At 42.6% G+C, this 20,492-nt stretch overlaps 2 protein-coding genes across 2 annotated transcripts in view; both read left to right on the top strand.

The window, feature by feature from the left end:
* LOC6549143 overlaps window positions 1-20,492 on the top strand; it is a 50,076-nt gene that overhangs the window by 1,622 nt on the left and 27,962 nt on the right. Inside the window, exons 3-7 of the mRNA XM_026980850.1 lie at window positions 4,282-5,566; window positions 7,844-7,942; window positions 8,284-8,410; window positions 8,500-8,596; window positions 16,266-16,398. Of these exons, the coding sequence (XP_026836651.1) occupies window positions 4,282-5,566; window positions 7,844-7,942; window positions 8,284-8,410; window positions 8,500-8,596; window positions 16,266-16,398 (1,741 nt within the window). The remainder of the gene's footprint in view (window positions 1-4,281; window positions 5,567-7,843; window positions 7,943-8,283; window positions 8,411-8,499; window positions 8,597-16,265; window positions 16,399-20,492) is intronic.
* Window positions 92-934, top strand: LOC6549141 (caltractin). Its single transcript, XM_001974358.3, has one exon. The coding sequence runs from the start codon at window positions 189-191 to the stop codon at window positions 747-749; it is 561 nt and encodes a 186-aa protein (XP_001974394.1). The 5' UTR covers window positions 92-188; the 3' UTR covers window positions 750-934.

Genomic DNA, 20,492 nt, shown 5'->3' with positions numbered 1-20,492 from the left:
AAGCTGGGCTTATGGAGTTTTGTGATCGTTAGAAACTATCGTAACCAAGTAGGTCGTGTCCACAGCTGTCGGCCAAATTGAACAGCCCGCCCGATTTCTACACAGTATACGTTCACATTCACAGAGAGCAGATCTCGGACAATCGACATTCCTGGCGATTTCGATACTGAAAAATCGATAAAATCATCATGTCGAGCAAACGTCTTGGTAGCATGGTGTCCTCCGCAAGTGTGATGCAGTCGACTGCATCGATCTCCAGCAGGTCTAAAAAATCGAAAAAGCCCAAGCTGCCGACCTTTGACCTTTCGCTGAGCCAGAAGGTAGACATTAAGAAAGCCTTCGATTTGTTCGATACCCAGTGCACGGGCTTTATCGAAACCAAGGAACTTCGCGTGGCCATTCGTGCCCTGGGATTCGAGCCGAAAAAAGAGGATATCAAGCGCATGATGGACGAAATTGATAAGGACAAGACGGGAAGGATTGCCTTTAACGATTTCCTATATCTTATGCGCCTGAAAATGGCCGAAAAGGACTCTAATCAGGATATGATGAAGGCGTTTTCCTTCTTCGACGACGACCGCACCGGCAGCATCTCATTCGCCAACTTGAAACGCGTTGCCAAGGAGCTGGGTGAACAGCTCACCGACGAGGAACTGCAGGAGATGATCGACGAGGCGAATATTTCCGGTGATGGTGAGGTTAGCAAGGAGGAGTTCCTCAACCTCATCAAGAAAACCAATCTGATCTAGTCGAATTTTGTATAAATTTATTCCCCATTTTATTTGTGTAAGCGGGGAAACGACGTTGTTTCTAACCCATATAGATTTACTCATTTCAGCAGACACATCAACCTGACTCGAAACCCATTACAGTATAGTATCTTGAAGAAGTTTGGATATGCTTCGGTTCAATAAAGCTACGCAGTGCAAATGTATTTCAAAAGTCTCTTCCTTTAATTTTCGGGAAGTTAAATAGATTTTTTCACATAAAAGTTGAGTGGTGTATAACAATATAAAGTGCATATGGAAAAGAGCGTCAATTGTGGTTAGGTCATTTTCAATTCATTGTTTAAAACGTTGAAAGTTTTGTTTCCATCATATGGTCTTCGTAACAACTATACTTTTTAAATGAAATAATAAATGTAAACAATTATAGATCGCAGGGGCTCTTAAAGTCCCTATTTTTGATACTTTGGCGAGTTTGCTGGCACAGATCTCTGTCATGCATAACAAATCTCTTTGACACATTTGATGTATGCCTTTCCATGGGCCTGCTCCACTTTCGGCTTTCAGTTTTCAGTTGAGTTCGTTGCAGCAAATTGTGGCTGCAATTTGGTGGCATGCGTGGGCGCTTTTCCAACTGCCGGAAGAGCTTTTCCATTTCCCATCTCTGCCGCTGTTCCATTTCTGTCCTTACTCACTCTCAACTATGTGTCTTCGGTTCGTTGTTCAAACGGCAAACATAATTTACTAGCATCGTTTTTAGGGTTTTATTTACGCTATGCGTTACATTTAGCTCCATTTAGTTGCTAGTCACATTCGGACTTTAAATTTATCAAACTCTTGTTAAAGCAGATTGATGAATGGATTGATATATGGTAGCTGGCTGTTTTAGTGAACTGCATTACAAAAAATACTTGTGAACACATTAATTTCATTTTAAAGTAAGTAATATGTAGTAAAATAGATCTACATTACGTATACGCAATCTGTTCATATATATCATTCGTCAAAGTAAAATGTATTAAATTAAATGATATGTCTAAAAAAAACTATAAGGAAGCCACTATGGCTGTACTCCCCATACGAAGTTTTAATGGTCAAACTTGCCACGTTTACAGCCCTAATAATTGGCCAGTTTTTCTTTTTGGCCAACGGACTTTTAAAGCGAAAACAAATGCCGAAATGGCCCTTGATAAAGTCGTAAAGTTAAAAGCTCTGATGGATAATTACAAATTGGCAAAGAGAATGCTCGGACTTCAGGAAAAACTAAAACAAACTTGAGTATTTATAAAAGTTTTTTGCTTATTGCTTTTGCCAAATCGATTAAAGGCGATTGTACGTTCTGCGGGAACGGAGTTCCCAGCACAGGGATAGCAAAGTTCCAGTAAAATATAACCAACACTCAATTTTACGAACATTTAACTAAATACCCGAACAGAGGGAAAAAGTGAGACAGAGGGATGTTCGTAAAAAACTTTTTCGCAAACTACAAAACTGCCATAACTCAACATTACGCCCGACACACAACCCCCATAGCCATCGCCATTTTCCCATGGCTAAATTGTTGTAACTGAAGCAAGAAAGTTGAGAGGGAAAGCGCACAGTGGCACATACATACACATGGCTACATAAATTATAGTAAAAAATGGCACAAAATTGCAGCAAAGTAGACGAAAAATTATTATAAAATGTGCATTATGAAATTTAAAACGAGACAAAGACGCAAAGCATAATTCAAGTGAGCACTAAGATGGGAAGCGAAAAAGCGGGAGACCCGGAAAAATGTCCACGCAAAAGAGTGGTTCAGCCAAAGCCGGGAGAAAAGTCGCGAGGAAAAACTAAGGCGATATATCAAGCAATTTAATGCTTAAAACAGCCACGAGAGCGGTTCACCACAAGACTTCAAACTCATCCCATGTTCGCCCATACTTTTCGCAACCCTTCCGAAACCCAATAAAGTCGTCTTCAAATTTGCGGCATAAACACCAAACAACCATTACTGTTGCATACATTTTTACGAATTTATTCGCTTAATAACTATGTTCGTTGGTCTGGGCTAAAAGAAAGTGGATAGCCCGCGTTTAATTTGCCAACGCAGCAGCTGCAAGTAACGAGTTGAAGCATCATGGGGAAAAGTATGAGGGCTCTGAAGAAATGAGTGAACGAAGAAAAGATAGTTGGAAGATACATGCCAATTAGAAGAGAAAGGGCTTAGTAAAATAAAACTGCAATTCTTTGAAGAAAAGTAACACATCTCAGAACAGCTACTACAAACATTTTTGTCGTATTGAATTCACCTGAACAAAGAAATTAAGCTTGGAATAAAAGAAAAGAAAATCAGAATACTCAAAATAAGTGGACCGTTTACAAATTGGCCCGTCTTAAAATATGCAGCACACGCCACCGCTAAATATTTGCATAAATTATTTGAGCTGTCGCCGGGCGGAGGGCAAAAAGAATAAATAAATTACCAAATGAAAATATGAAAATTTCAATTTCCCACTTAAGCATCGGACAGGAGGCGACTGGACAGGACAACCAGGGACAAGTGAAAGGGACAAGTCAAAGTAAATAAAAAATAATCAACAAAAAGACACAGACAACAATAACGAGCCGAGGTGCAGGAATTCTTCCAGGAGTGGGCGTAAAGCAATCAAAATTCAAAGGAAATATTTATTAATGGCAATGCGTCTCGTTTCGCCCAGACGCATAAAAATAATTCGACCCAAGAAACCCAAAAGAGGGGGAAGCAAATCAATGCAAATGTATTTCCCGTAACTGAAATTCAATTTCAAGTCCCTAAGCACCTCCTGCCGATGATTATGACGATGATTATGATGATGCTGCTGATGATGATGCTGATGCTGATGCTGACCGTGGCAAATTCAATTAGGGCACTTGGCCTGGCCTCGACTCTTGGAAACTTCTGGGAGTTTTCGGGGATAAACCTTTTTCTTGCCCATTTTTGCACGCCTTTTATGGCTCTCCTGCCCCCTGCGTGTGTGTGAGTGGAAGTCTTTCAGTATGAACCGGTGTCTATGGCATAATTAAATTTTATGTAGCCAGGGGGTCAAAGGAACGTCTTCGCTCCGCCGCACGGTGCCCCATCATTGTAAATCTCGGGCTCCTTCTGCCGAATTCTCGCCAAGTAACGTCAAAAGGAGTGCGTTGCATATTTTCCAGGGCTCGTTACGAGTAGAGCGAAAGTTTTTACGGTATTGAAAGGCAGTTTTTATATACTTCGTTGGGAGAATGTTAATGCTTAGGGGTAACGTGCAGGATAAAAGCGTTGTCATCTCTGTAAAATGGTAATATACATATACAAGATTAAGAAACTAGGAATGGAAAAATTAAATCTTTCAGGGTACAAATAGAGTGGAAGAGCATCAACTAGTTTTGACAGTTTGATAGATTCCAAATGAATCTATTCCAAACTCAATCCTTTTTACAGGCACGTTGTGGGGTTACATCCGTCGGAAGCTGCTCATGTCCATTTTGATTTAATGCGATTTCCCTTTTGTCAACAGCTTGATACTCACATCCTTCTTTCCCTTCCCAGAGCGACACGCCCAGCTTGTCGGATGTGGATGTGATACCGCCTGTGCCCCCACCCCCATCGATGAAACGCAATGGCAGCATGCGCAGCCTGCGATTGTTGCAACATTTGCAGCAGCAGCAGCAGCAGCTGCAGCAGCAAAGCAGCCACAATAACAACTTGTCGCAGCTGTGCAGCAGCGATCTGTTGCAAGAGTGCACCAAGTCTGCATTGGACGAGTGCACTGCCACATTGCTCAAGTGCACCACGACCAGCAATCACAGCAGCAGCAACAGCAATGCAAGCAACAATTGCAACATCGCGGCCGGCATTAATCACAATAACAACAATCAGGTGAAGCCGGACCTGTGCCAGCCGCCCGGCCACGCCCACAACCATAGGCATAAGCTGCCCGGCAATGCCACGCCCACGCGCACGTCCACGTCCACGTCCACGCCCACCACCAACCCGCCACCGCCACCGCCCCCTTTTGCCGCCCACGAGGAGGACGAGATATTCTCGCCGCACTCGAAGAAATCGGATCCCAGCCTGTGCTTCCTGCCAGGCGGCAATACATCCTCGAAATACAATACCATTGGGCCGAGCAGCGATTATGCACGGCATTTGGCGCACTACAGTCGCTACCTGCAGAAGCAGCACCACCAGCAACAAATGGCGCACTTCCAGCAGCAGCGCTGTCGCTGCTTCTCGCAGTCCTTGCTGAGTTTTCCGCAGCAGCAGCAGCAACAGCAGCAGCAGCAGCTGCAACATGCAGACGCACAACAGCAACACGAGGCAGCCCAGCAGCCGGCAATCTTTCACACCAGCAGCATGGACTGGTCGCTGCCAATTAATAGTCGCAGCTTTGGCAATTTGGTGAACATCGATGGCTCGGGCGGCACTGGTGGTTGTCGTGTGCCGTACCAGAAAATGCATTCGGGAACCGCAGGCTCAGGTGGTGCAATGGCAAACGGCTGCTTGGGCCTGGCCGCCTCGTCCACATTTACGCTCACATCCTTCGACAGCGATATCGGACACGGCCTCAAAGAACGCGAGTCGCAGACATCACTGCAGCATCCGCACACGCTGCCGCATCCGCACACCCACACCCACGCCCACTCGCATCCGCATCCGCATCATTATCACGCCCATGTGGGTGGTGCAGCGGTGGGCGGTGCGGTCGGCGGATCGGGTTCGGTGACGCCGCAGAAACACCACCAGCTCCACTCGAGTGTGACGAGCATGATGCCATGGAAGCACCGCCAGTGTCCCAGCAGGGGATCCTCCAGCTCCGGCACGAATTCCTTCCGTAAGTACAGGGGATTTTGATTGTGTTTTCACTATTTTCCAAAGGGAACTGCTTCCAAAGGGATTATGGACTGGGGTCCTGCACCACAAGGGTTCGTCCGCTATTTCAACGGAAGCTCTGCAAAATGTAACATACTTGTATATGAAAGCAACACCAATATTCGACCAATATTCAGTTTCAAAGCAGAATTTTAATTTGTAGCCAGGTCCTTCCGACTGCAACCGTCCTTTGGTACCAAATTAAGCACATTGTCTTGCAGGCGATCATTTTAAAATGCCCATTTAAGACGGAGCTATCTGGCGTTTGGATCGTCTCTTTCGAGCTCTCCGCATCGGTATTTCCCCGCTTATTTCGCCAGACGTTGTACATGACATTGCACTTAATAATCCACTACCCGCTCGCTGCAGTGCCACGCCCCCTGGGGGCTATTTCCATTTGGTCGTTAGCCGTTTGATTGCGCTTCATGTAACATGGCTGCTAAATGTTAAACGTTGCCAATGCCCGCGTGACTTTGCTCTCATCATCATCATCAGCAGCTAAAGCATCGGCATCGGCAGCGGCAGCGACAACGTTGTCATCCTGGCCACCACCACCCTGCCCATCATCATCATCCATCTCCAGCTCGTTCCCATCCTCGTCATGTCTCCTGGCAACTGCAATTCGTTAGCAGTCAAAAACTGCGTAACTGCGGACGATGTCCTGTCCCCTCAAATTTATGCAAATCGCTGTTGCGGCCGCTGGCAGCTGGACTCGTTACACCTGCAGAAAAGGGGAGTCCCAAGGGATGTCGCTTTTAATAGGTCCCACAGCCATTTAGTCTTATATAAATGAGGAGAAATCATAACATAAGCTTTTTTGTACTTTGATATCTTCAAGCATTCATTTATAAATATATTTTGTTTGTAAGTTGCTCCTTTACAATTTTCCCACTAGAGCAACCATATTTCGTGCGGTGCACGTATTCCTAGCTCGTGTTGCAGCGCAACTCATCCCCCGATTCTCGTTAGGTTGCACATTGCCTTTCATTTGCCACTTGCTTATCGGTAATTCACTTTGGAGTCGCCCAAGCGCCGGCCACCGTAATCAAATGGATACATTGCAGCCATTGCTCTTGCTGCTCAGTGAGTCAAAACCGAAACTCGAACCCGAAACCAATGAGCAGGAGCTAGTTTTTCGCCTAACTTGGCTTATTTGCTTTGCTCGGCTTCACAAACATATCTTGATACATACACATTCGCCTTGATCAATACGATATAGCTGCATAATCAAATTCTGCTTGCAATTACAATTACCAGTAGACATTGATAGTCGGCATGAGTGAAATCGTTTAATCAGATTTGCATTTCCATTGAAGGGTCTTGCTTTAGTTTCCAGTGGCTCGGATTTTCGTAGAACGAGAACAAACATCTTGTCAGTCCTTCAGTATGAGGGGCAATTAGTCATCATAAGGCTGTCGTAATTGTATCACGATTTGAATGAGGTATTCAAATGATTGTTCTCTTCCCACCAAGTTCCTGTAACCACCTGAAAATGTTTTAACAAGTATAATATTAGTTATAGCTCAAGGTGAAACAAAAACCATTCTTTTCATTCATATACTTATTGGGTAACTTAGTATGAAAGCTAATCAATGTTTGCTCAAATATAACACAACTTCCCGGGGCCAGATGAACGTTTTTTGAATCACAAATCCGAGATTCCTTTTGTAAGATATTTTTAGCACATGTTCAACAAGTTTTTCTGCTTGATGGAACTCGATTTACTTCTTTGGACTGTCGAGAGAAGAAGCAAAACAACTTGAAGATGCTTTTTCTTGCCCCTCTACACTTTTTGGAACCGAAAACCAACACAGCATCTCAATTTTAAACGTTTAACTAACCATATTTCCTTATTATCGTTCCTTTTTGCTTCCTTCTCGACCGATGCAACTCGATGCTGATGGGGATGATGCTGCCGTGCCTTCCTGAATGGACTCCTTTTTATTTCCCTGATTTTCCTGATGCTTTTCCGTCATTGTTGTTGCTGCTGTAATCAATGCCACTGTCACGGCAATTTGCACACACACAAAATGCAACACAACAACACAACAACAAACAATGAACCACCATGTCCATGATGACGATAATGGTGATGATGATGGCAACGATGCTGCAAACGACTTGGCATTGAACTGCCAATGCCAATGACAACGACAACAATCGATGTGGAACCCTTGGTCATCATGAATGCTGATGACGCCACCTCGTCCAACATCTTCTCGTCCTGGAAAACTTGCAGGATTCGATGCAGCCAAGCACTGGCTGGCAGTGAGCTCCATCCTCCTGATAATTGGCGCTGCCAGTGTGGCCGTGCCACTGGCGCTACGTGTGGCAGCAAGTGAGTATCGCCACGAAGGGACTTCAGTCTGGGGGACTGGGATGCCCAGTCCACCTACACATATCGCACATATCAAAGACCGAGCCATGAACACTTCACAGACAATAAGTCAATTACCATAACGCATTCGACACTTGGGCCGCCGCTGGGTGTGAATCTATGGAGCCATAATGTTGCAAAGGGGCTCATAATCTAGTTAGCAAGTGACTCTGCCGTGCACGGAGTGAGATTTTAACTGGGGGTGTAGCATAAAGATTTCGCATTTAGTCACAATGTTCTTCTAATACATCAATATTGTAGCACACTAATTCGGGTGATTATCTCGCCTAACCCATTTACAGGTGCACCCTTTGAGGAGCGTTTGCGAGTGGCAGTTCAGCTCCTGGATCAAGTGCCTTTAATCGACGGGCATAACGACCTACCCTGGAATATTCGCAAGTTCCTGCACAACAAACTCAACGACTTCAAGTGAGCATCCATCACATAGAAATGCAATTAAAACGTAATACCAATTTCTGTTATTATCCCCACCTGCCGACCAACCATCCCGTCCGCAGTTTTGATGAGGATTTGCGCAATGTAATGCCCTGGGGTCGCAGCCACTGGAGTCACACGGACCTCACGCGACTGAAGAAGGGACGCATATCAGCACAGGTAAGTTGGACAGCCCAGCGCCGCACCTCCACTTCCTTAGCGGAAGCCTTTAGTCGCTCACCTGGAATTATTATAGCACGTCCAATGCTAAGCGCAGCCTGGCAGCTTAATACTCTTCCTAAACGGCGGTTTAAGGTTCGGCATTTGCGATTCCTGAAGGCTTTTCAGCGGAAAAGTCAGACCATGCCAATATAGTAGTATATATCACTTACGGTTACGAACTATTTTTGAAAATTGCTGGAAAACAGTTACGAATTTGTTTGATTAAATACCTCGCTATATGTCAAAGATCTTCTTACCAAGAGCATCCTTTCTTCCATCTTGGGTGCCACTTAAAATATATATTCATATTTTATCCGCTGGCAAGTCGTTGTCCAGGCGACAGCCGACTTTTGCTCTCAGTCGGCGAAGTAAGGCAAGAAAAATATTAATTATGGGCCACTCACGGGTCTCAGGAGCAGGATATCCCTGAAGCTGCTCCTCCTGCTGCCAATGATGAGGTTCTTAATTATTTTTTGCCAAGCTACCGACCCGAAGTGGTCGGATATCCACTTGATGTCGTTATTGATTCGCTTATGGCTGTGAGTCATATTTAAAGTGGCGCCGAGCTGAATCAGAAAGCAGATCAAATGATGTCACTCACAATTAAACTGGCGAAATCGTTAAACTAATTGGAATCGAAGAGGGGATTCCTGATGATTGACGTTGGCAGCGCAACCAAGATTAATGAGCCAAACTGGCCAGAAAATACCGAAAGTAGGAAGCGATTAACCTGAGAAAAGTTCATAAATCAATAGGAAACCAAAAACCACTTGAATACTCCAAATGGTCCAGAGAATTTTCCACTGCCCTTTTCCCTTTGCATTTTTCATGGCCCAACCGCAGAGACGATTTTTCACGTTTGTCCCGGAAGAAAGAGGAATGCGCCATCGATGACGCTGGTAATGGAGGAAAGCGAAAGCAGGAATTTCCACCTGCTTAGGCCATAATGAAAATTAACTTTTCCGCTGCATTTTACTTGGCCCCTGCAGAGCCATAAATACGGATGCATTTTGTGTTTGTGTTGAGGGCTAACAGGTAATTGCAGTTGGCCAACTACAAGCAAAGTTGGCAGCCGCAAAGTAAAATTATGCTGCACTCAATTTAATTACCCCGCCAAATGGCGCGAGTTCTGGCTCATGTAATCACAGAAATAGGGAGTGTATAGCAAATTGGTACACGAGCACAAAACTTGTACAGCAGTTAATTGACTGAAACTTATGTTAATATTGTTTGGTTATTATTTATCGAAAGAGATTTTGTTATGTAACTCTATAGAAAATTGCAAAAGACATCGGAACAAAATTAGAAACTATTTTAGACATGTTTTATTTATTAATTAATAAATAATTATAGATTATATTTTATAAATTATAAATAATTATATTTAATCAAAAACAACTCAAAACGAAATGCATAAAATTAAGCGAAGGAATATAAATACCTTTCCCATTCATGGAGAATAGATCTCTCTGTGTAGTCTGAGAGTTTCCTGAGGGTGGCCTTTATGGTGCACTAAACGCGGTGCCTATTAAAACTTAACACTTTCAACAGCCGCGATAGGACTCAAATTGATGGCAACCCACACACTCCCCATTTTCCTTTCGGTTTTCATCTGGGGAAACCTTGCAGTCAAACTGGCACTTCTGAGCAGGAAAACTTCTTGGTTTCTTGTTCGATGGGCATGGCAAATTGCATCGCCAATTTCTGCTTTCCGTAGTGGGTTAATTGAACTTGTTGACTCGGCTTCCTTTGAGCAACTCCAACTTGATGCGCCGTGTTTCGTGTGAACAATATTGTGCAACTTTTCAAGCTGTAGTTAATTTGCAGGCACAAGATCGGTATTTACTTCCGGATGCACATGGCATAGTGGGTAAAGTCCAGCAGTAATCTACTAGTCAAACCCAACCATTAATATTTTATTAAATTTATGGTTTATGGATAAAATTCCATCAAATTGTATGACACATCTTCGTCGTACTCGCTATTTTGGATTAGACAGACTTATATTTGCCATACATTAATGATTCATTCGAACTTGCCTCATAATACCGCCTGTCATCTGGATAGTTTTTTATGGCTGTAGCTTAGTGTGTTGCACAACTACGATTCGAAAACTTTAGCAACACTCGATTCCCGGCAAAACAAGTTAACTCAATAACTTCTCTCTCCACTGACTAACAACAACAGCCATAACGGGTGTGAGGATTGCGGCCATAAGAACAAGCCAACAACGTAGGGACTAACTAGTTGACAACATGTTTCAACAATTGTTGCCCAAAATGCCAAACGTGCAACGAATGCGCCACGGAACCCGTAGGGAAAAGCCCACCAAAAAAAAGAGATTTAAGAGAAAGCCCATTTAATGGACTGGCTGGAAAATCACGTTTAAACCATCAACTACTGAAATCTTGTAGTTGGGCAAACCGTTTTTAGCGGCTCGGCATCATTCTCCCAAAAGCCAACATCTGTGCCCAAGGCGACTGCTTGATGAGAAGTAGAGAAGATCAGGATAAATACACAGGAAAAAAGTATCGAGTAACCTGTTTTGGACGTGGCTTGACATTTTATTTTAGCGATTATCACTTGTAGAGCCAATAGTGTACCAAGTATTATGGCAACGACAGAAAATTACGCTTAAGCAAACAGTTATGTGGCTTTATAATTCCGAACTAGTTCGCATGTCTTACTGTGTAAGAAAAGCGAATAGCAGAAACAGGTAGCAACAATGTTGGAGCACCATGAAGCCCCAAAAAGTTGGCCACTGTTTCTGGGGCCGGGGCACGGAAATGTCCTGTTACGCTTGTCCGGCTGCATGGCCGTCTGCATTCTTCCTTTCCTTCTTGCATCCTCTGAGGTCCTTCTCCTTCGCACACCCACACACAGAAGGAAAGACAGCCTAATGGAAAGTACGCACATCGGAAGAGTGGGAGGAGCAGGGACGAGCTATGAAGGACACTTGGAGCTTTGAGCGGATGTGGCCGCAACGAGTAGTCGCCGACGAGGCTGTAATCTGGGCCAGGACATCCAGGACATTCGGAGCATGCAGGACATGGAGGACATGAAAACGTTATGGGAGGAAGGCTCGGCCTTACCAGTTTTCTGCTTGTTATTATATCATCCTTAAAGAACAAAACTTTCATGTAGGGTTTTAGAAATATGGGATGTACTCTTGTATATAGCGTAATTTTCAGTTTCTTTTACCAGTTGGGCTACAATACATTTTATACACAGCAGATACGTCTCTTCAACAGATTTTCGACTTTCAGCTATTTGTGTTTTCTACTTAATATTTAAAATTCAATAAGGAATAAGTCCTACATAATCACGAGCTAATTTTCATAATTAGATATTAAAGGGTGTTTAAAGGTTCCATTTTGTGCTTTCTTTCTTTTAGTATAACGTTTATCTGGCTGCAACATTTGCGAGAAGTTTGTATTTACATTCCGAATATATTTGGTGTGGCGGTGGTCAAGGAAGTAGCCGCTGACCTCGGACCAGAAAATGGAAAGCCAGACTAGGTCCAGAGCCCCAGAGAACTCCACACAGTTTTTTGTCTTGCTGAAATGATTCTGGTTTTTGGGGGATTTGTTGTGCGGGCTTGTTGCATTCTTGTGGGATTGTAAAGGTGTTGGACTTGCGGTTTTCCGCTCACTCACAGTGCCAGCGGCTCTTGAAATCCCTTTTAGCCCATTTCCCTTTTCCCTGGTATCATGGTATGCAATCAAGTATAGAGCTGCCCAGCGGCGGAAATAATTTTAAATGCATAACGAACACATTCAAAGCAGTGTGCTGATTACAAAAGTAACACCAAAAAGCCACCAGTTCCGGTTCAGAAAGGTTGATTAAATGCTTTTGCAAATATGAATATATTTATAAAATTGTCTTGGTAAATTCTAATTAGGCGTCCCACTAAAACCAATAAATTCAAAGCACTCAAATTAATTATTTAATGCTGGCTTGCAATTGAAATTAAACCGCAACTTTAAGGCAGGACCTTGAATTTGAATGCATATGTGGCAATAACTATGCGCACATACATAAATCTTAATGCCCTGGGCAACATCGGGTCCCAGCTGCTGTTGCATTTGTTATAGCGCTTAATATATGAATGCTCTAACAATTATAGCAACAAGGTTGCACAAGAAGCGCATAGAATACACACACACAAGTTTCCACGGGGAAAAAATGCTAGTATCTATTTTGTATTTATTTTCAAAGAAGAGAGTTAAATTGTATTAGTGATAGGCCTTGCAAAATGTTTAATAATCGATTAAAGTTAAATCAATACGATGTGTTGACATTGCCTTCAAAGTTGTATAAGCATGCAAATAATAAGCCGGGACTAGAAGCTTATCCTTTTAGGTGCCTTCGTGCTTATTTTTAGACCCTGTTTTTTCACCTGCATGAGCCACCCACGCATACAACCACATTAGGCAAGCACATTCACACGTGCCACCCATCGACAACAAATCACGCGTATGGCCACCGCCACCGCACCACCACCGCAACAACAACACTGTCAGATTCACAATTAACTTGGAGCCAAAATGTTGCCCTTAGGGTAGCCGCTGCTGTTGTCCTTGTAGCTGCCGCCAAACGAGTTTAAATATTAATATGCTCTGTGCCCAGGATGTGGGGGTGAAAATGGGTCTGGCAGCAGGGAAATGGGAGCAGGGAGCTGGGAGCTGGGAGTTGGGAGCTGAAGACGATGATGAGCCTGATGACGATGGCCTCGAGGACAGCAAAACACCAAAGGCGACGCCATCGAGACGCCGACGACACTTTGGCCACGATGATGACGATGATAACGATCGCACTGCAGAGGCGACAAACAGGTGTATTTTGACGTGGGCGGGGCACTGGGCTAATGGCAAAGTGCCATGCTTAAGCACACTTCACGGCGCCCCAGAAAGCTAAGAACACAAAGGGCCACCACGAGTTCCATTCCAGCCAAAAGCTTCCAACGTTAGCCGACAAACAAAGGTACTTGGCCATTCTAAAGTCATATATGGGCAAAATATAGGGTGGATGTGGGCTGAAATGGTATAATACCATCGTCAACAGGTGGCGCAGCAGCCCCGGACGAATGAAATATTTTGTTTTCCCTTAGAGTAAAGTAAGAATGCCAACTTGCATTGAATATGTCAGCAGGCAAGTGCTGAATAAGGCAAAGAATTGAAGGAAAAATAGGAAGATAAATAGCGAGGAAAACAAGAATAATACTTGCGAGGATAAATAAGAAATAAAACAAGAAGCTTGTACTTGACGGTATTTCACATATTTCCACGTATATATTAACTTTATTTGCATAGGAAAATATCTTTAGAACAAATGCAACTACGAAAACCGCAAAAACCGCAATCATCTCCTGAGAAACGGAAACTCCACGCTGGAAATTTCGCATACGCCCCGTTGTACCTGTTGCCTTTAATCAGAAATTCAGACAGACATTTCACACCTTTCCAGTCCCAAACCACGTTTGAATGCCCACGAAAATGTTTTAAGAGGATTTTGAAGGAAAAAATTAGATAAAACGACTACCAACAAAAAAGGGACAGTGAAGAAATTCAAAGTATGCGTGGAAAATAACGCGAACAAAAGGCGGGAAAACGGATGAAAAAATGAGTTTTCACCCCACTTTCCCGAGTCCTCTGTCTGCGGTAATGTCGGGGCGTTTTTCTTATCTACCTGCAAATGTTCAAAGCGAGGCCGCAAAAAAGTGCATTTAAAGTACATGGCTTTATTTGAGTCTTAATATGGAAAGAGTAAAAGATATACGGGAAAAAGGGGAATATATAGATAGAGAATTAGTCTTTAGAACCAAGTAATGAATAAACAGAACAAAATACTCAAAGGGAAGCTTCTACATTATTATTATTAGTATCTATTTCATATATGTTTAATGATTCTTACTTTAAACATGAATGTTTCTTGTCGGCAAAACCTGATCCTTAAGCTGCAAATCTACTTACTATTGCAATCGTAAGGACTCGATGCAGACGCATTTATGGCTTGTTGGCTGGAATCGTATTTTTCAAATCCGAGACACAAGCCATTACCCTAGTTATCATTTATCCCAGAGCATCATTATTTCACCCGGAAAACATAAGCACAGAAACACCTCGAATTCCGTGCCCAAATCCAGGAGCGCAAATGAACGCAAATGGTAATGAACAGAGTTAGAACGGCATGGTCCATACAATTAACCCGAATTGAACTAATGCCCTGTGCTTCGGCGACCTGATAAGCCCCCTAGTTCCCAGTTCCCAGTACCCACTACCCAGCACCCAGTTGCCGGGACCTTATGACCGTTTTCCTGGTTTTTCTGGGCTGGTATGCATAAGTGAGCTGCCCCGGGAAGCTCAACTAAAAATCAACACAGGCGAATCGTATTTCGCATTTCGTATTCCGGGAAGGGAATGGGGCAGGCGGATAAACTTTATGCCTCCCAGAACGGAATTTTCAGCTGTCCCTGTTATTGCTCGGTGTTTATTTGGCCGCATCCTGGGAGGGGGGGAGGTGCCGAGCAGGTGCCAGGAAATCCACAAAATTCCTCGTCTGTTGTGCAATTAAAATTGCACAAATGCAGAGCCAACAACCGAGTTGACCCAAGTCCCTTGAGAACGGGAGCACAAATCCAATTGCACAACTAACACAGCAGTTCATCTCTGGCCGTAATTGTTTTTCTGTGACTCGTTTATTGAAAAGTTTTACATATTTCATATGCACATCGGCCAACCTGGGAGCAAACCGAATTTAGTTCCATGAATTACGCCAAACTTTATCATCATCATCATGGCCATCAGGAGCTGCAGCCGAAATAGAACAAATGAACATTTAGAGTGCTGGTTGTTTAGGTTTTAATTTACTGCCTCGGCCCAGAGAAATGGTTTTAAACTACGTGCTTAGCACAAGGGTGGGAAAAAAAGTAGTGAGGGTTGGGAAATAGGGTATGTTTTCCTGGTTTCTTCTTCCGGTTTTCTGGTTCAGGCCTCTCACGAATTTATATTAAAAATTATTTATTACGGACTTGCTCAGTTTTCGCTTTTGTGCGAGTGCGCCGAGCAAAAAGCCAAAACTTTTTAATTGCTCTTTTTTACGAATCGCTTTTTGCCACTTTCCAGATCGTTCCTCACCCTGGTTTCTGTTCCGCGGAGACACGTACGTGCTTTTATTTTCCTTTAATGATATAACGTGATGAAACTGTTTTGCTCAGTTTTCCTCCTGGGCACTCTCTTGAGGAGTTTCTGTTTATGGGAGGTTGTATATCACCCTTCGCAATAATGTGCAATTAACAAAAAACTTTCAGATGCCGGAAAAAAGACAATAAATCGTTCAGACTTAAGCAGGAAACTTTCGGGAAGTATGGTATATGCGGTGTTAATTTTGAAAATTGTAAAGTTTTTAAAGTCTATATATTTCAATGGAGTGAGTTTGAGTTTTACTGGTGTAAAAAATAAAATTGTAAAACAAAAAGATATGTTCCCAATACAGTGAAGCCAGTCATGAAGAGCCTTTTAGAGAACTAATTGATATAATTGATATATATATAACTAATTGATTAGTGCAAAAAATGAAAGTTAGATAGCTATTCAATACTAATATATTGTGATATTCTGTCTTCCAGTTCTGGGCGGCCTATGTCCCCTGTGAGGCGCAGCATCGAGATGCAGTGCAGCTGACTCTGGAGCAGATCGATGTAATAAAGCGGCTGACGGATCGGTATTCCCCGCAGCTCACCACTTGCACCTCCGCACAGGGTAAGTTAACCGAAATATCGCACATACGCCGCGTGGGCCAGCTTCCAAAATTCCTCAAGTCGGCAAAGTACTGAAAGTATTCCGCGAACTGCAAAAATGCACGCCAGGCATTCGACTGTTCCTGCTCCATTTCCACTACTTTTTTTGTGGCCTTTTTTTTCTGTATTTTTTGTGTGTGCTGGTACGCCGGAAAACTTTGACTCGCGAGTCTTGGGCTAAAGTTCTTGAAAAGTATCTTGGCCGGCTACCAAAAAGCAGTTTGTCGGAGTATGTGGCGGCCCTTGAGGCGGCTTTTGGGGCAGCTGCTTACCGCGTGCCATATTTTTGCACCATTTCCTTTGATACGCTGCTCACTCACCTAGTTGCCAACCGGAGAGGCCTCGTTTAAGCGAAAGGAAAACAGTTCATATTTCTTTGTGTTAGCGGGGGCTTGGGGGCCAAAGGAAGAAGAGGAAGGCGTGGCAGTCCCCGGGATTCCACTTGCCAAATAGCAAGCAAGCAAGCACTTAGAAAAACTCACTTAGTGAGATTGGGAATCTTAAGTGGCTCGCAATCGTACAGAACAAAATAAATACATTTTTGTTTGGTTCTTAGCATTTACCGAAAACATTCAAATAGTTTTTATTCTGTCTTTTTTTTATTATGCACTATTCTCCGGATTTATTTAAAAATCTTCCGGGTAATTTGCTTTTCTATTCTGTTATAAGATGTAAGTTTCCCATTTCATCTTCCAGTTCATATATTTTCTATAACATTTTTTCGCTTTTAGCCTTAAGGAAATATTGGTATTTCAGTGTTCGCCAACAGGAGAAAACCAAGTTGAAATCAACAGAGCAGCATTGCAAGTAGCAACTTTTGACTTATGCTCCGACTCCCCGGCCAGCATTTGAGTTTCCTTGTTGGTTATCCGTTTTGCATTTTGATTTGCACTTACTCGGTTCTGGGGTCTTGGCAATATTTTAGTGCTGCAGCTGAAACTGCAGCTGCACTCACACACACTAAAAAAAAAACCTAGGAGAACCAACAAATCGCTTCCGGCATTTGCGTTGAAACATTTATGTAGCCGTAAATGGAAATGTCAATAAATCATGACTATGAAAAATCATCGACAAAACACAAGAAATATGAAGCAGGAAAACTTGTAGCAAAGAAATATTACTACACAATTGCGTGAGCTCGATGGGTGGGGAATGGATAAGGATGTATTTTATTTATTTTTCAGATGCCCATGCATATTTTTGACAGGTGAATTGCCAAAGAAAACTTTGAATTGAAGCACATATGGACATAGCACATAGCGTAGAAATCAAACGAGAGCACCGGATTGAGCAATTTGCAATCATCTTGATGGTTTTAGCTTTTTTACTCGCTCTGCCCTAGTCAGCAAGAATTTTTTTCTTTTAATTGTTGTGGTTTTTTTGCGCTCGGAAAATTGGATTGAGTGAAGCGGGTGAAGTGGCAAATTGAGCAATAAATTTGATTAAGATCGGAGCAGAGCATGGAATGGAAAAATAATGGAAAAGGGACTCTGGAAATGGGAAATACATCACTAAAAAGAATAATAAAGGATGGAATAGCACTGATTTCACTGCATTTCATAAAATCGCATATTTATCAATTTTCCAGTGGTCAAACGACTATATAAAACATCTCTCCAAAAATCTATAATTGTGATGCTATTACATATTACGATAATTAATTGTACAAACTTAAAATATGAGACTAACTTACATCAAAAATGAATAGCAAGTATTATATAAAAATTAATGGTATTTTATAATACTTTTTTTGGAATAGAAATAGCGACCGAAGAACTGAATAATAATCTGTGCAGTGCTAATTTTATTCACTCGTTTTAATTTCCAATAACCCTTTACCATATACGCAAACCTATCTTTATCAGAAACCTATCTTTATCATTTGCCAGGCAAATTCTTCCAATTGCCATGTACTTAAGCGAGATCCCCTTTGAGCTGGCTGTAAACAAGCTGCGACTCAAAGGCCCAAGCGCAGAAATCAAACCAAAACCCCGAAGAGAAACAAAACTGACCTACCTTGGCAAACGGCGAAGTACCAAAATAAAAAGGGAATCAAAATAAACATCCTCGCCTTCACTGTGGCCCTCAGCATTACTCGTTTTTCTATTTTTTTTTTTTTTTGTGAAATCCCAGCTGCAGCTGCAAAAAATAAAACCGAGCATTTTATTTTAACTACTGCAAATAAATTCAGTCGAAATTGTTGTCCGCTCTCGCTCACATGTCGTGTAAATAAAATGCGAATCCAAGTGACTATTGAGCAAGTGCAGCAGGGCGTGCTGTTCCCACTACGATCCCCTGGACTTGTCCCTCCACTCGGCTGTGCTCCGGAGGAACTGCTGCCAAAGTGATTGTAAAAAATGCAAACCTAACGAACCGAAACACAACGCGTCGAGTGACGGGCCACGTCACTCAGTCCGCTCCGGAATGCGAAACCAAAACCAAATCCAAATCCAAATCCAAGTCCAAGTCCCTGTCCGGATGGAAGTGCACGTTGAAGTCCTGATACAAACGGGAAAAACCCCTTTATCCATGATACTTAGGTGGTCAGAACTATTTGCACAGCGAGCATTTTTGTTTGTATAAGCGTTGCCATCTAATACGTCAAAATTCCTAAATCCCTGTATTTATTACGAACGATTTCGCTTTTTATTATTAATAATTCAAAAAAGATGCTCATATTACATACGAGTATTAACCGTTATGCTCAGTAATGTTGTATATAGTGAATGTTATTCCACCGCCCCTAAGGGATTTTTAATTTTTATAAGTGCACCTAAATATACCGTACTCTGAAACTAAACAAATGAGCGCTGCATAAGCACAAAAGACGCACACAAAGAACGCTTGGGATATACATGTCCTGGAATATCCTTGTGGCGGCATCCTTCTCAACTGTCACCTGCCAGTAGCCAGCTACTTTACATTTGGCTCTCCCATGTGCGAATCGTTTTTATTTGCAGTTTTCAATTTTCACCTTCAAAAGTGTAAACTTCAATTTACACTGCTCCAGCGCAACAATCCGAACAGCGGGAGCTTCAGTTCAAGGGGAAAGGATATTGAGAAAATTGCATTCTGCTGCAGCAGAAAGAAAAATAAGAATTGAATGAAGCTTTGCCATCAGCATGGGCACTCTAATGCCTTCCAAGTACAATAGGGTATATTCCGCAGAAGTGGCCAGGAAATAAATATAAGCTAACCTTAAAGTGGCCAGTGTGGATGGAGAATTATACTTAACGAGTTGGTCACAAAATAATTTATGGTTGAGAGATTATTATATACTTTTGTATAAAAATATTGCTTCCAAAGAAAACTTTTCTGACTTTGAACCTTCAGGGTATCTATGTCTCCAGCTTTGGCGTTTCGCAGCCTTTAGTGTTCCCTTTTCTGGAGCTTCTGTTGCCATTGCCTTTGCTTTATTGCGTCAAGTGGCATTTGGTTGGGATTTTCATTCTGAAATGTATTGCAGCATTTCCCGTGTGCTCGTGCAGGAGGGTACTCCACGGTCACTGCCTCAATTCGCATCCGATCCGGGGCCATCTATTATACATTACGGCCCTGGTCACCAGGAATCGAAAACAGTAGCAGTCACAGTTCCAATTCCAGTCACAGACAATTACATGCAGACCCAAAGAACCGAGTCCTGGCTCTGAAATTGAACTTCAGCTCACGTGGAGCATTTTAGTGCCTCATCGTCCTGGAAGGATTCGCAGTATTGGTTTTGGTATTGGCCCTGGTACATTTGTTTATTTGCTTCATATTTTAGGGCTTTACGACGTTTCCGGCACGGAGCAGGTTCTGGGCAGGTATTTTGGCCCTTTTCAACAATACAAAGAGGGATATAGGAGGGAATGGGCGAGGAAAACCACAAAGAAAAATTCATTTAGCAGTTGCTTTTTTGCCATCAAATAGAGTAAAATAATTGCATTCTCCTTACTAGGAAGCGTTACTTATGTCATGTCAAAGTTGTAAAGAAATCGTATACTTTTCCGCTGACTTAACATTCTGTCGTTCCCCAACTTACTACATATATTTTTCCAGTGCACGCAATAGAAAACA

This window comes from Drosophila erecta, unplaced genomic scaffold, assembly GCF_003286155.1.
Source record: "Drosophila erecta strain 14021-0224.00,06,07 unplaced genomic scaffold, DereRS2 tig00000092-arrow-pilon, whole genome shotgun sequence".
Lineage (NCBI taxonomy): Eukaryota > Metazoa > Arthropoda > Insecta > Diptera > Drosophilidae > Drosophila > Drosophila erecta.
The sequence above is the reverse complement of the archived record's forward strand: the minus strand, read 5'-3'. Positions and strand labels throughout refer to the sequence as shown.